Here is a 17005-nt window from a genome sequence, read left to right as displayed (position 1 = left end):
GATAATGTTTACAATGGCACTCGACTAAAGGCTTGATAAACAGGGCGTGAGGTCTTGGCTCGGCGAGAGGAGTAAAAGCAGAGTGACGGGTCCAAGAAAGCAACGGGAGCTGGACTGGTGATTAGGTACCCGCTGGAAGAGAGGAGAGCAGTGTTAAAATGGTAGCCAGTGAGGAGTTCTGGAGAGAGTGGAGGCTATGAATTTCTTTGTCTTACTGTGCAGGTGGGAGATGAAGTGTTGAAGGAGAGGTGTTGTGGTCCAGGTGGGATTAGTGGTGTGTGTCGGCTGTCCTCAGTGTTAAAGGTTTCGTGGTAGTTTGAGGGCAGGCAGGTGAGGCAAGGACATAATTCCAAAAAGCAGGCAGGTGAACCACATTTCCAGGATGAGTTGTTCAGCACTGTGGAATAACCAGGAGCAACTAGAACACAAGGTAAGTAAAGTACTTGAAAATTACTGGTATGACGCGTGAGGCCTGGTTACCAACATAGGGTTGTTGGTGAACTAGCGAGGAAACAGCGTAAGGAAGGAGCTTAAATCTCCAGCCTAATTGACTCAATCAGCTCCAGGTGAGGGAGGCTGTAGGCCCTGCCCATGGCCGGATACCACGGAAGCTCAGACATCCAGATCATGACAGTCAGACTCTCTCTACTAAATATTGGACGTCAGATAGATGTGCAGATCATGTTTATATTGGGTCTGTCGGTCCATGACCAATTCTCTGGACATCTGTAGACATTTGAACTTGGTCCACAATTTTAACGTCCAACCATGACCCAACCTGGACGTCGATGTTCAAAATGTGAACGTCATTTGAACTGGATAATTTCTTTCTGATATCATGTGGATGTTTATGATAAATGCGTTTTATTTACATGATTAATAAATGTGACTTTTTTAAATTTATAAATATAAACATTGTTGTTATCAACATGATACATATGAATATAGGTTATTTGTAAATAAACAGGATTTATTATGTGTTAGCCTATTGATTTATTCAATAAATGTTTTTTGTTTTGTTTGTCAGTTTACATTTTCCTGATTTTCTTTAATCGATTTAATAATAATTCTTTGTAACCAGGTTAAAAATGTGCTGATATAATAAAGCACTGAAATCCATGTTAAAATATAAAATAATAATGGTTCAAGTCTTTAGAAAAATTCTGATATTCCTTCTAAAAGGAGTACAATGTGTTTTATATGTTTGAAAGAGCATTTGCATTATATATGGTTCTGTCCTGGTTCTGGGCCTTTTGATCCAGCATTTTAAGTTTTATGCCTTTTTGTATTATGTTCCCCAGGTTTTCTTACTTAGTTCTTATCTGTTTAGGTTCCTTCCATGTCTGTGCCTTCCCCACTATGGTGATTATAGTGTCGTGTCTTCAGTTTTTGAGTCTGTCATATCCCCTGTGTTTAAGTCTCCCTCATCCTTTATGTGTCTCAGTGATGGCTTTGTCTCTCTTCGTGTCTCTCTTACTCAGTTTGTGTTTTGTCTCCTCTTCTTGTTTACAGGTTACCCTTTGTGCGTCATTCCATCTGTCATGTGTGTTAATTTCGCCTTGCAATCATCTACATGCTCAGTCGTGTCTATGCCTATCTGAGCCAGCCGGCGAGCACTGTGATTGTGACTTTCTGATGACTCCTCGGTGGTTGGATGCGTCAGTGAGAGTGATGAGTACCAGGCTGTGGTTCATTCCTTTGTCACGTAGTGCAAACAGAATCATCTGCAGCTGAAAGTGACCTGACTTGATTGTGGACTTTTAAGGACTATGAAACCATGGACCACTATTTCAATCCAGTGGGACGATGTGGACATTGTGGAGGACTACAAACACAGTGAAGTACACATGGATAACAAACAGGACTGGGTTAAAAACACAACTCCACTCTACAGGAAGGGCCAGAGTTGTCTCTATTTTTTGAGGTGGCTGAGGTCTTTCAACATCTGTCATACAATCCTCAGGATATTTTTACAAATCTTTTGTGGCCAGTGCCATCCTCTATGCTATAGCACGCAAGGGCAGCAGGCTGAGACATGGAAAGTAGGATGAATGCGAAGAACTGTAGGCAATTTAAGTTTAATGGCTAGTGGGTTGATAATAGTTTCAATTTCAAAAGGGCCTATGTATTCAGTTCACAAAAAAAAAATAAAATAAAATAAAAATAGGCCGGTGGGTGAAAAGAAAAATACGCTTCGGCCTATGCTAATACCCTTCACCTCAGTTGCCCTACAAGATAGGATAATTTTTCTGTCTTATTGGGCAATGAACGTGGTGAGCAGCTGAAAATCAGCAAGCATTACTTCAGGAATCCCCCGCAGCGAATCAACTCCCTGTAGAAGGGCTCAGGTGCTGAAGAAACTGTGTCACAGAATATTGGCTCAACGGTTGCAGCTGCAGACAGCTGCTGGACACACTGTGGATAACTGAGCGGTTACAGGTGACTAAGCGGTGGAGGACCTGGAAAGTGAGGACGAGAATCAAGGGAGTCAGTATGATTAAGCCCCTTGAATGTGTTGAATCTTTCTGATAATCAACACTTGTCTTGCATAACTTTCTGGGATTTCTTCCAATGACCTCTTCAGCCATTATCTTCAGTTTATTTTGACAGGTTTTGACTCAGGTGAGTTCATAGGGTCAGGAATAATGGCTGTTATGCCAGCTTTACAGTGAGAAGCAATTAATACTACTTCAGATTTTTATTCCTTTAAAACAATTTGCACTACCAAATGTAAGGTACAAGTTTTCGTAATTAGGCTATTCTACAACTTTGGACAGTTTGGACCTTCCAAATGACATATAGATAAAAATAATTACTAGATGCATCTTTGTCTAGTTTCCACCAATCACATGTCACAAACCTGTCAAAATGGAAAACAGCACTGTCAAAGTTACACTTTTTTTTTTAGATCCAAATTATTAAAGCTCAAAACAGCAGCTGGGTATCAACAGGTGTTCACATAAAAGTATGATATAAACATAGATACTGACATAAATATATGGGTCACAAACAATTCGAGTAAATGGATCAACTGCTTAACAGTGTCATTCCCTGTAAATTCCCCTTCCCCTTCCTTTAATTACTGGATTCCACATCATTCCTATCACACCCACAGGCTTTGCCATGAGACTGGGCTAAAAAAAATATTGAAAGTGTATTTGGTGACACACAAACAGGGTATTTCAAAGTACAGTTCAGTTAGTTTCCACATGCCAGTTGTTGGTGTGGAGAAACGCCCAGAAAAAAAAGAATGGCAACCCGGCCAAAGCAATGGTTTTGACTCGAACAGCGTTTACCCCAAACCTCTATTTATTGACACATTGAATTGAATTATTTAATGGTGTATTTAATCAATTCATTTTTGTCACTTCTATCCCTCCATTCCTCGATATGTACACAGGCATTTTTTAAACAGATATTCTCTAGTGTATTTTTGAGAAATTCTTTTTGCATCAAGACAAAAAGTATCTCAAGCACTGTTCAAAGAGAACCTTTAGCCAAGTCAAAGCCCACAAATAACAAAAAAAGTCAGAAAAAAGTTTAGTTTTTTTGTCCACAAGTAAACATAGAAATTGAGCTTCTGAAAACCTTTTGAAAATAAAGTTTTGTCAGACGCTGAGTTTCCAAAGATCCAAACACTTTGTTTTACCATCAACATTTTCTAAAAATTAAACTTAGCATGCAGTATGGTTTCCTATATGCATTTTCAACTGTACTGAAGAGCTAAATTTTTTCCCACAGGTGCTACAACAATGTGGTTTCTAACCTGTATGAATTCGCACGTGTCTATTCAGATGCCCCTTCTGCGAAAAGCTTTTCCCACAGGTGTCACAAGAATGCGGCTTCTCACCTGTGTGAATTTTCATGTGTTCATTTAAATATGCTTTTATAGTAAATCTTTTCCCACAGGTGCTACAAGAATGCGGCTTCTCACCTGCGTGAATTCTCGCATGTTCATTTAAATATTTTTTTCGAGTAAATCTTTTCCTAGAAGTGCTACAAGAATGCGACTTCTCACCTGTATGAATTTGTATGTGTCTAGTCAGGTGTGACTTCCGACTAAATCTTTTCCCACAGGTGCTACAAGAATGCGGCTTCTCACTTGTGTGAATTTTCATGTGTATTTTCAGATTTGTTACGACATTAAATCTTTCCCCACATATGCTACAAAAATATGGCTTCTCACTTGTGTGAATTCGCATGTGACTATTCAACTGCCCCTTCTGAATAAAGCTTTTCCCACAAGTGGTACAAGAATGCGGCTTCTCACCTGTATGAATTTGTATGTGTCTAGTCAGGTGTGCCTTCCGACTAAATCTTTTCCCACAGGTGCTACAAGAATGCGGCTTCTCACTTGTGTGACTTTTCATGTGTATTTTCAGATTTGTTACTACATTAAATCTTTCCCCACATATGCTACAAAAATATGGCTTCTCACTTGTGTGAATTCGCATGTGACTATTCAACTGCCCCTTCTGAATAAAGCTTTTCCCACAAGTGGTACAACAATGCGGCTTCTCACCTGTATGAATTTGTATGTGTCTAGTCAGGTGTGACTTCCGACTAAATCTTTTCCCACAGGTGCTACAAGAATGCGGCTTCTCACTTGTGTGACTTTTCATGTGTATTTTCAGATTTGTTACTACATTAAATCTTTCCCCACATATGCTACAAAAATATGGCTTCTCACCTGTGTGAATTCGCATGTGACTATTCAACTGCCCCTTCTGACTAAAGCTTTTCCCACAAGTGGTACAACAATGCGGCTTCTCACCTGTGTGAATTTTCATGTGTTCAGTTAAATATGTCTTTAGAGTAAATCTTTTCCCACAGGTGCTACAACAATGTGGTTTCTCACCTGTATGAATTCGCATGTGACTATTCAACTGCCCCTTCTGACTAAAGCTTTTCCCACAAGTGGTACAACAATGTGACTTCTCACTTGTGTGAATTTTCATGTGGGTTTCCAAACTTGATTTTACATTATAACGTTTCCCACAAGTGATACAGGAATATCGTTTTTCACCTGTATGATATTCCATGTGCATTTTCAAATGTTCCTTCCGATTAAATCTTTTCCCACAGGTGCTACAAGAATGCAACTTCTCACCTGTGTGAATTTGCATGTGTCTAGTCAAGTGCGACTTCCGATGAAATCTTTTCCCACAGGTGCTACAACAATGTGGCTTCTCACCTGTGTGAATTTTCATATGTCGATTCAAGTTTTTTGCAGTATTAAATTTTTTCCCACAGGTGCCACATAAATATACTGTCTTGGAATTTTGAACTGGCAGCTCTGATACGATTTCCTCCAACTTATTTCTGTGTAAGTTATCATCCTTGCTTTCATCCTGATCTGTGTCAGGAGAGTTGTGAGAAAGGAGCTGGTCACTACTTAGGTCTGGTTCACCCTGGTCACTTTCTTTACGAGCAGGAAAAGTTTGAGTCTCTTGCTTTCGTACAAACGGTTTTCCCTCTTCAGTGGTACTGAGTTCCTCCTGTTCCCCTTTAATCTGCAAAAGATCCTCCTGTTCTTTACAGTCATGTTGTGGAAAATCTGAAGGGACAAAAAACAAAACATATATTTGAGAAATTACAAGGTAACCTTAGCCATTAGCAGGTCTCCACATGGTAAGCATGTCGCTCAGATAAGCCAATAAAAGGCATGTTGGGGGAGAAGTTGTTTTGCTGACTCAGTGAGACCATTTTGGCTGCTCATTTACAAACCCTATGAAAAACACTCTTCTTCTGTGATCAATTTAAGTTTGGAATCGTACATTTCAGAAAAAAGAACATAAATATTTAACAATATTTATCCCAAACCGTAATGTCGTAAAGTATTTTTTTTTTCCATTCCATGCTGCAAGGGAAACCTGGAATTCTTTAAACTGACTGAAAAAAATAAAATGAAAATCGATGAGGTGGAAACTTTAAACTCAAACACTTCACTTCTTGCTTTCTGCTCAGTTTTTGTATCATTTAATGGAGGAAATCTAATTTATGAAAATAAAAAGATAATCAAACATTAGGGGCCGTTTCAAAACAACACAAAAATTCAGCTATAACAAAAACTGTGAGATTCTCATAAATATTACTCTGACTAATGATTCCAGGGTTTTGTTGTCTTCTAAATGTGATAGTGGCTTTTCCAGCTTTTAGTTTAATTATTAGGGGCGATCGTGGCTCAAGAGCTGGGAGTTTGCCTTGCAATCGGAAGGTTGCCGGTTCGAGCCCTGGCTTGGACAGTCTCGGTCGTTGTGTCCTTGGGCAAGACACTTCACCCGTTGCCTACTGGTGGTGGTCAGAGGGCCTGGTGGCGCCAGTGTCCGGCAGCCTCGCCTCTGTCAGTGCGCCCCAGGGTGGCTGTGGCTACAATGTAGCTTGCCATCACCAGTGTGTGTGAATGGGTGGATGACTGGATATGTAAAGCGCTATATAAATGCAGGCCATTTACCATTTATTAAGAGAAACATTAATAAAACTCTTCAATTTAACCAGTTTGCCTCCCCACCTCCCTTTTTTCAACCCGGACACTTTTTGTTACTTTCCCTCATCCCCCGGACCTTTTAGGGAAACGTAACACAGGGTGTTGTGCGATTGTTGTGGTTTCTTTCTAATATTGTAGTCTTTACCTTACAGTATAAAGCCCCTTCAGGACACCGTTGTTGGGATTATTTCCCTATATGAATAAAACATATTGAGAATGAGTGAAAAAGGTCGTGTTACACAAGCTAAAGAATTATTTATCCACAAATCATAGTGGGAGTTGATTAAAAAGGATAAGATAAGATAAGATAACCTTTATTAGTCCCACACGTGGGAAATTTGGGACACTTTTCTGTAATAATGCCATATGACTGCACACAAGCAAATGCAGAACTTACCGCCACATAAAATCCTTCCTAACTATTAGGGTTGTGTGACTGAACGCATATATAGACTATCGACGATAGGCTGAGCCCATAGGAGATTGTTTTTACACGGGCAATTTATTTATTTATTTGCCCATGAGTACGTTTGCTATTAATGATGGAGCTAATAGAAGGAGTCAAAAAATAATAAATAAATAAATAGTGCTGTTTTAACAGCACCCCCTTTCATCTTCAAATAAATGCACCCTCCTCAGAGTGCGCCCAAGTGCTTGTTGATAGAGCTGTAGAAGCTGGTGATAGCCGAGCATACTGAGCAGGATGGTGGACACGTACGTTCTCATGCAAGTTAGTCGTGTTTAAGTACTTTGCTCGCACGACACGTCTCCACAAGCGGCACACGGCTTTGGTTACATCCTTAGTTCTCATCTTGTTTAAAGCCTTTATATTTTTCTAGTTCTGTCAAAGTCCCTGAAATGTCTCTGTCAACGCATTTCGGGCAGTTTGTCTAAAGTTTGTTCATTTTGCACTCCAGATGGGTTGAGTGAGTTAAAAGTTTTAATTGGTGGCACACCAAAAACTAGAGATGGCACGATACCACTTTTTTATGTCCGATACCGATATCATAAATTTGGATATCTGCCGATACCGATATGAATCAGATATAGTGTGTTTTAATCAACAAAACTGTTTTTTTAAATATCTTGCTGCATTTTGTATAAGTTCATACTCAAGTTTAAAACAACAACTACACTAAAGCTATTCTGTTATACCTGTATGCAAAAAAAAAATAATTTCATAGTTCAGCAATACTGATCAATCTAATAAACTCAAACCTACACCATCCTCCCTATTCTGGTATTTTAAAGAGTACTTAGCGTAAATGTTAAGCAACCTAACTAATAGGGTTCCAACTAGGGCTGCCACAAATGATTATTTTGATAGTCGACTAGTCACCGATTATTTTTGCGATTAGTCGACTAATCAGATCATCATCCATTGGACGTAAAACCTACAGCTTATTGCACCAGCAGCATCTGCTCTTATATAACTACCATTAGCTTACAGCTTGAAGTGTTTAAGGTATGTGCTAACTAAAAATAAAGACAAGATGATAGTTTATTAAATTTTAATGACATCTGCAGATTGTTTCGGTGAAGTTTAATAAACTCAGCCGTCTGCTCCTTGCTATCTAAAATATAACGGGACACCGGAGTATATTCTGGAGCATCTCACGCTTCTGATAATCAGCTGTCTGCTTGACGTTTATTCAGCTGTGTAAAAACTATAACTTTAATCTCAGCCAAACCGATTTACTCAGGAACAAATAAAATACTAAAAAAAAAGCCAAACAATAACATTTTTAAGTTATCTAAGTGACTCATATATATTTAACCTGAGTAGCCAAAGACGGCGGTGGGTTTGAAAACGATTTGCCGGGAGTCCGGTGTTCTCACGGCTCTAGTGAGCCTTGCTCCCGGCTAACTATCGAGCTAATGAGTAACAAACGTCTCCGAAAACGTCGGAGCGCTTTTGAAAATATGTGGTGTCTTGATAAACTGAGCAGATATTTGAGGTTTACACAGCTACATTCTCGCCTGAAAATATGTTAAACGTTTATTTTGTGACCCAGAAAGAATAATAAGAGTAACATTAAAACTAACTAGCTGCCGCCATTGTTGACAACTGCGCTGGGCTGCGCTATGAATTATGGGACACAGCTGCTTCTTCTTCTTCGGGGTTTAACGGCAGCTGGCATCCTTGTACATGCAGTGCTGCCATCTTCAGTTTCAGTCTGTTATGACACTCTTAAATCCTACTACTCATTCCTGCGTCTTTTGTGATCTTACAAAGCTTCAAACGACGCGTCGACTAATAAATCAGTCGTCGACGATTTTAATAGTCGACGTAATCGTGACTAGTCGACTAATCGTGGCAGCCCTAGTTCCAACTCCCAGCAACAACAAAAATAAATAAATAAAAAATAGGGAACCACCCCTCACGGTCCACCTCATGATGCTTAATCGACGTAATCAACCTTAATTTGATGCAGTGTGGAAAAAAAAAATGCACAGAAATCAATTATTTTTCAATATATTAAAATATTAAATAGTTTCAACATCTTTCTTCAACAAAATTGCAGACTGCACAGATGGTACCTTCCCAAAGGAAAAAGTACTATAGCTTACATATTTGTACTATAGCTTATATATTAGTTAGGTATATATATATATTAGACTTAATAGTTACTATATACCGTATTTTCACGACCATAAGGCGCACTTAAAAGTCTTAGATTTTCTTCAAAAAGTGCGGCGCGCCCTATAGCGCGGTGCGCCCTATGTGTTGTAAGGAGGACGTAGTAGAGAACACCATGAGAACGTTAAAGGGTGAAGTGTGGGCGTTGATCGTATATACCGGGAAAATCGCACATACCTGTATAAAAGAACAGGTATGTGCATTATGCAGGACATTGTTGTTTTAACAACCCTGAAAATGGCAAAGAGACATGCTTACGAAGCACAGTTTAAACTGAAAACCATCAGCTACGCGGAGGAACATGGAAATCGAGCAGCGGCGAGAGAATTTAAGATTAACGAATCGATGGTTCGCAAATGGAGGAAGCTGGAAAACAAGCTCCGGCAGGTCAAGAAAACGCAGCTGAGTTTCCGCGGACATAAGGCGAGGTGGCCCAAGTTGGAGGAAAGACTCGAGCGGTGGATCATCGAGCAAAGAGCGAGCGGGAGAAGCGTTTCGACAGTCACCATTCGGCTAAAAGCAGTTTCACTAGCTGAAGAGATGAACATTGAACATTTCCAAGGAGGTCCGTCTTGGTGCTTTCGTTTTATGAAACGGTGCCATTTTTCCATCCGGACCAGGACTACGGTAGCGCAGCAACTTCCAGCGGATTATAAGGAAAAGCTGGCCATCTTCCGCTCCTACTGCAGCAAACACATCGGCGACAAAAACATCCAGCCCAGCCACATCACAAACATGGACGAGGTCCCGCTCACTTTCGACATCCCGGTGAGTCACACTGTGGAGAAGCAGGGGACCAGCACGGTAGCGATACGCACAACGGGGTATGAAAAGTCTTCTTTCACTGTTGTGCTTGGCTGCCATGCTAATGGACAGAAACTGCCGCCTATGGTGATTTTTAAGCGAAAGACTTTGCCTAAAGAGAAGTTTCCAGCAGGAATCATCATTAAGGCAAATGAAAAGGGCTGGATGGATGAGGAAATGATGAAAGAGTGGCTGAGGGAGGTGTATGTAAGGAGACCAGGTGGTTTTTTCCACGCATCACCATCGCTCTTAATCTGTGACTCTATGCGTGCCCATCTCACAGCCGATGTGAAAAAACTAGTGAAACAAATGAACTGTGAGCTTGCTGTCATTCCGGGAGGCCTGACAAAGGAACTCCAACCGCTGGACATCGGTGTGAACCGCCCGTTCAAAGTAAGGCTGCGAGCGGCCTGGGAGCGATGGATGACCGGTGGAGACCACAGTTTCACTAAGAGTGGAAGGCAGCGCCGGGCGAGTTACGCCACAATTTGCCAATGGATTGTAGATGCTTGGGCTAACATGTCTGCTGGCACTGTTGTTCGAGCTTTCGCAAAAGCCGGCATCATTTCCGAGGAGCTGCACGGCACGGAAAGTGACTCTGACAGTGAAGAAAGTGAACCTGGCATGTTTGATGGAGATTTAGCGCAGCTGTTCAATTCAGACACAGAGGATGAGGACTTCGATGGGTTTGATGATAAAAATGTGAGTACCAAACTTTGTTTTGCTCCTGCTTTATTTTTAAATACGCACACTTGTATGCTTGTATGTTGTTGATGATGACGATTACTGGTAATAAAAATGTGAGTACCAAACTCAGGTTTGCTCCCGCTTTATTTTTAAATACGCATACGGTACTTGTATGCGCCCTATGGTCCAGTGCGCCTTATGTGTGTGTTAAATACAGTAAGGGCACACATAACTGAGACTGCGCCTTATGGTCGTGAAAATACGGTACAGTAATGGACTTCTATTCATTTTACATCAAATTAAAACTTTGGGTGTCAGATAATTATTTATTAAAAGCTAGACATTTTAAATGAGAATAAGAAAGAAAAGTATGTCTTTGTGCCCCCTTTTCCCTGTTAATGCCCTATCGGCCCCCCTGGCTAAACTTTGCTAGATCCGCCCCTGCACAGTTACCAGCGTCAGCTACGTAGAAAAAGGTCCTGGTGTAGAAATTAATATTAAATAAATTCTAACAACAGCTTATCAAGCTTAAATGTGCTGCTGTTGTTCAGCCGCTGGTTTCCTCTTTCTGGTGCAAAGTGGGCCAAAAACAAACAAGAGAGACGGACTCGCGATAGAAAAGACTCGTGACAATATGAATGGCAAAAATGTATATGGAGGAATAAATAAAAAGTTGATGTGTCAACTCATTGTAGGGAGTCTTCCTCTCTCTTGTACTCAACTTAATTATTTCCAACATAGGACAGTCCTGACAAGGGCGACACTGTGAGGGCTACACATTTTGGCTCTTAGAATATTACATCATGTTTCCTTATTGCAGTTGGACCTTAGATTCTCCATGTGTCTCTATAACATACCTCTGAGGTCTGATAAGGATCCAACAGGAGTTAGATTTCTTAACACAAAACTGAGTCTGTCTAAAGTTTTGCATACCTATTCTTTCCAACTTTACTTCAGGGTTCCACATGATGTCCAGCTCCTGCCCAGTCCAGACGATGACGTCTTTGGTTTTTGGCTTCAGTGAAAGCTGCTCTTCTTCCTGATTGAGGGAGATTTCCTCCTGTTCCTCTTTAGTTTCTGGAAGATCTGAGTCCTCCTGGTTGAGACTGGAGTTCCTCTCCTGGCTACAGTTTTCCTTACAATCATGTTGCTGTGGGAGGTCTTGACGGACACAACACACAAGAAAAAATTAACACTGTGAGCAGGTCTCTCAGATATGTGAGCGATATTTAAATATTCTCTCTCATGCAGTGAACAGCAAAGAATTCTGTTTACATACAGAAAGTCATAATTTATGAGGCGTACAGCTCGCTACTCCAACTTGGTCCTTGTGGGTATTTTTCTACATTCTGCGTACAGTTCTGGGTCAACTTGACTTAAATCTATATGGAGGAAATTTTTGTTTTTTATTAAACAACAGAAGATTTTAAACCCAGTTTTTATTTTACTGTGCTAACAGAAAACACGTCTTAGGTGAGGTAGTATGCCAGGTGGTAATGCATGTGTCATTGTGAGCTCTCTTCCTGAGGAGTCAACTCTGATATCATCGCCTGATGTTTTAATATGAGTCTTATTCATTTCTGTATTATGAAATCTGTATATTACAGTTTTACATACCTGTTGTGGTCAGCTCTACTCCAGGTTTACACAACAAATCCAGCTGTTCTCCGGTCCACACATCAATTTCTTCAGCCTCCTGCTTCAGTTCAAGTGGCTCTCCTTCCTCACTGCTGCACATTTCCTCCTCCTGTACCTCTTTAGTCTGTGGAGGCTCTGGGTCCTGCTGGTGGAGACTGGAGCTCCTCTCCTGGTCAAAGACCTGCTGATCACCTTCGTGTTCAGCAAAGGGACAGAAGAAATCAGTAACTAATGTGATCACAAGAAAGATCAAGAACAATTAAAAGGGAGTTGAGAACTAAGCTTATGGTTTCACGGCCTCTTGCGTTCTTGCAGATGTTGCCACAGAAACATTCACTCCTGGCCATTTTTTCACTGGGCGACACTGATAACCTTAAAGCCGTCTGGGGTCTAATTTTTAAAAGTGACCGCCAGTGATCGTCACAAAATGTGCAAACAAACAAAATAAACAAATGAACAGCAGCATGATCTGAATATGATCATGAAAGCTATTGACCAAGCATCATTTAGGCCGCCTGGTAATTTTTGGTCATTTTGGCTGTAAACGGGCCAGAAATCAAACTAAAAGTGAATACTTTTGCCCCCTGGCACTCATTTTACATTATTGTATTGTTATGGCAATGAAACAACAGTTTAAAGTGAAAAAAAAAAGGACTGTTTTTTTCAGATTTATAGTTAAGTGGAAACTGATATTGTTAGGTTTTGTATTGTTGGTTGTCATTTATGCTTAGAAATATCTACTTATATATGCTTAGAGTTTTATAATTAGTTTTAGATTGGTAGAGGTTTGATCCTTAATAGTCTGCATTCCAGAACACTCTGGGAGCATGGGAGAGGTCGTACCTTCTCTTATTGTTTTATGGTAGGATGAACGTGGCTATATCTGTTTTAGGCTAAGTGCCTTTTGTTTAGATGAACTGCTGGACTTCCAGACCAGCAGGTTTAGGGAAGTCATTTATGGGGTCACACACACACACACACACACACACACACACACACACACACACGGTACTCTTTGTTTGTATGTAGACGTCATATGTTAATGAACCTATATATATTCATGTAACCTCAATAAAAGAGCAGTGTTACGGGGGAGCGGACGAGAGCAACTGGGGTCAAGCGAAGGAACGGCGTTTGTCCGGTTCTCTCCCGCGCACGAGAAACATGAAGAACTTTGTCTTGCTTTGCTGTGTAATTATATCGTCTTAAACGTTCCAGCGAATAGGTTCAAGCTACAAACCTAATATTAATTCAACAGGAACAAACGTAACACAACATCAACTATACTAAATATGTACAATAAAGTTTTTGAGCAATGGCCACTTAGTTTTTTAAATTTCGAGGCCTTTTTGGAGCGTTGCCACTTTTCCATACATGTGATTGGACCGTCACTGCTCGTGTTTTCTAATGATGCACCGTAAAGTTTCGTAAAGCTCTTCTTCGTGTCTTTCAGTAACCGTTTGAAATGTCTCTCTTGCCCAAATGGTCGAGGGATTACGTTAGTGAATCTTGGTTCTTCAGACAGCAGTAGCTTGCGAACGGTTTGTGCTACCGTAATACACCAAATATCCCCGTAAAACTCAGCCTCTCTTCTTTCAGTAACCCTGTAATTTCTTTTTCTAGCTTAAATAGTCGATAAGTTACGGTAGTGTGACGCGCACATGGTAAAATCTAAGCAGAGTTGGGTTCCCGCGAGGATCCCGCAACCCCCATTCCTCCACAAATTTACACACCTGTATTGTGCGACTTTATCCCGGGTCTGATATCCAGCGGCCTTAGCTGACGGATCTCCTCCTCATACCGGACGATCGTTTTTTCAAACTCTGAGAAGATTTGTTCTGCGGCAGCAGTTAATCTCTCCTTGATAACCTCTCTCAGATACTGGACTGAAGACATTATTGCGACAACAACTGATACATTCAAATCAAAGTCTTCAAATATAACTCGCGATGCAAGCGCTCAGTGACGTCATTTCCGCTATTCTTCTTCGATCTTAAGCTGGAAGTATCAAAGGCGTAATACTGCCCTCATCAGGTCAGTCTAACAAAAATCAAGTCCTGACATAAAGTGTGGTACTTTGGAGAAACCTGGATAAAGAATTTATCATTTAACATTAAAATATAGATCAAAGCTCAAAACATTATGAAAGCTTCGTGAATTAGAGTGTTTTCTGTTTCTTTGAAACACAGACAATAGTACATTTAATAAACAGAAAAGGGTCGATTTCATTTTAATGAACTCAGCAATGTCTCCAGCGTTGTAACGAGAAAGTCCAGCATAAAGCAGCTGAGTGAATGTGGTCTGGACTCTGTGGAGGAGAGTCATGGTTTCAGAGACGCTGTAGAAGGACAAAATACCTGCTCTGTGATCCAGGTACACTCCTACTCTGGAGGAACGAGGACCTGAGACAGATAATATTCTTGTATGTGATTGCTACACATACTCCCCCACTCCACCTCAGTGCAAACCGAAGGTAAGCAGTAAAAATGTGATGTTTTGAGATTTACCCAGGTCTTAAAAATGAAAGATACCCACATGTTTAACAATGTCTAAAATTTTTAGTCATATTTGCTCAATTCAGCATACAATCTGAAAGAAACTAGCCTTTTCTTCATTTTTCTTACGACAACACTTCATGTTAAAGAGTTTGGTACACATGTTATTTTCACGAGTTGTCTTATGCAGTACCATATAGTCAGGCCAGATCAGGATCTCCTTCAGTTTAACTACCAGTCCCACCTCAGACCTGAGGACACCATCATCTACCTACTCAGTTGTGTCTACACCCATATGGGCCAGCTGGCAAGCAGTGTGAGGGTCATTTTTATCTTTTCCAGTGCATTTATTATCATCAAATTCAAATTTCATTTGTCACGTACACAGTCATACACAGTACGATATGCAGTGAAATGCTTAGACAACTGCTCGTAACCTAAAATAAAAGACTATGAATAGGATAGGAAATAAATAGGAAAATTAAAATGAAGGGTAAATTTAACTAGGAAAGAATAAAATATAAAAATTAAAGTTACAAATAAAATAACTGTACAACAAATACAAGTACAAATACACAATACATAAAATACACAATATAGAAAATATATAAGAATATATGAAGAAATATGGAACAATAAAAGCAGCTGTACGAGTAATAAATGGTAATGAAAGAAATGTAATGTCCAGGGTTGTGCAATCCACATATTTAAGTGTCTGTAGTGTCTGTAGTGTAGTGCAGTCTGTAGTGCAAATATGCTTAAAAGTGATTTATTTAAGCGACTTGTGATAGAGTGATTTGATTAATCAATAACAAGATGGCAAATGTAAACAAATGTAAACAAATGTCCAGAATGTCCAGTGTGTGTGTAAAAACCATATTTGTGGGTCAGTACTATGTGGTGGTGTGATTGAGAGACCGTATCGCCTGCGGAAAAAAGCTTCTCCGGCTTCTCAGGCCAATCGTCCTGGGAGATAAGCTGACTGAGATGCAAGTGGATGCCTCTCCTGTGTCCTGGATTTTTGAGTATCTAACACAAAATGTGCTTCTTCAACATTATGTGTCTCACAAGGTGATCAGCAACACAGGGGCACCACAAGGAACTGCCCTCTCCCCATCACAGACGTCAGCCACTGCACAGACCTGCCATGTTCAGATGTTTTCTGATGACTCTGCGGTGGTTGGATGCTTCAGTGAGGGTGATGTGATGGTGTACCGGGCAGTAGTTGACTCCTTTATCAAGTGGTGCAAGCAGAATCATCTGCAGCTCAAAGTGACCGAGGACCAAAAATTGATTGTGGACTTTAGGAGGACCAGGAAACCTTTGACCCCTGTTTCAATCCAGGGTATCGATGTGGACGTTATAGAGCAGCGGTCCCCAACCCCCGGGCCTCAGACCGGTACTGGTCCGTAAGTCGTTTGGTACCAGGCCACGAGAGTTGAGGCTCAGGTGTGAAATGTATGATTTTCAGGGTTTTTATCGGTTTTCAGCGTTATTTTGTTAGCGTTTGTTAGCTGGAAAGCTACAGCTGGCTGTGTGTGTGCAGCAAACGTGTGGGAAAAGTGGTCAATAAAGAGATGCAGAAAAGCATGTTCATGTGAACATTTTTCTTTTCTTACATTTTTCTCTTTACTAGCCCTAACTGGGGTTCAAAGTCTTAATAAATGCACAGCGTTTTGGGAGGTATACCGGCTTCTGCCAGTGTGACACATATTTTGAGCAACGAAAATAATAAAACATAATTTTACTTTTGAATTTCAAGATCACAATAATCTTCCAATTTAGAACCACAAGTTAAAAAAAGAACTAACACAAATAAAATGCACTTCAGTTAAATACTATTTTCCCAAGCCACGTGGAGCCGCAGTATAAGGATGAAAGAGCCTTATGCAGATCCGGAGCCGCAGATTACCGACCCCTGTTCTAGAAGAACACATGGATTGGTCAACATTCAGTTCTTTTAGTTTCCTATATTTTTTCTGCATTTTTGAGTCCTCAGAGCTTCAGAAATAATCTACTGGAAATTCAGACAAGCGTGATGCCAGACAGGTGAGTATTCCACAGAGTGAGCTCAGCAGCAAGTGGAAGAGGTGAGTAACTCAGTGTGACATGGGCTCCTGTCATGACTGCTTGGAGGGAGAAGAGATCAAAGTTAGTCTCAATCAAAACATACAACAGAGACTTCATGGCCTGGTGACAACCATAGGATAGCTGACAGACTGGCAGAGAACTGGAGGAGACGCTGATGTTAAA

At 40.5% G+C, this 17005-nt stretch overlaps 1 protein-coding gene across 1 annotated transcript in view; it reads right to left on the bottom strand.

The window, feature by feature from the left end:
- Positions 1-2062: 2062 nt before the first annotated feature.
- The window catches only part of LOC147307837 (uncharacterized), a 70139-nt gene continuing 55196 nt past the window's right edge, over positions 2063-17005 (bottom strand). The window contains exons 3-5 of the mRNA XM_086272950.1: positions 12237-12449; positions 11553-11780; positions 2063-5557 (exon numbers count right to left, since the gene is read on the bottom strand). Coding sequence (XP_086129076.1) covers positions 3762-5557; positions 11553-11780; positions 12237-12449 — 2237 coding nt within the window. The 3' untranslated portion in view covers positions 2063-3761. The remainder of the gene's footprint in view (positions 5558-11552; positions 11781-12236; positions 12450-17005) is intronic.

This window comes from Aulonocara sp. 'chitande type north' Nkhata Bay, linkage group LG18 (assembly GCF_057382095.1).
Source record: "Aulonocara sp. 'chitande type north' Nkhata Bay isolate Kocher_YH1m ecotype deep benthic linkage group LG18, A_spYH_male_GT1.1, whole genome shotgun sequence".
Classification (NCBI taxonomy): Eukaryota; Metazoa; Chordata; class Actinopteri; order Cichliformes; family Cichlidae; genus Aulonocara; species Aulonocara sp. 'chitande type north' Nkhata Bay.
The sequence above is the reverse complement of the archived record's forward strand: the minus strand, read 5'-3'. Positions and strand labels throughout refer to the sequence as shown.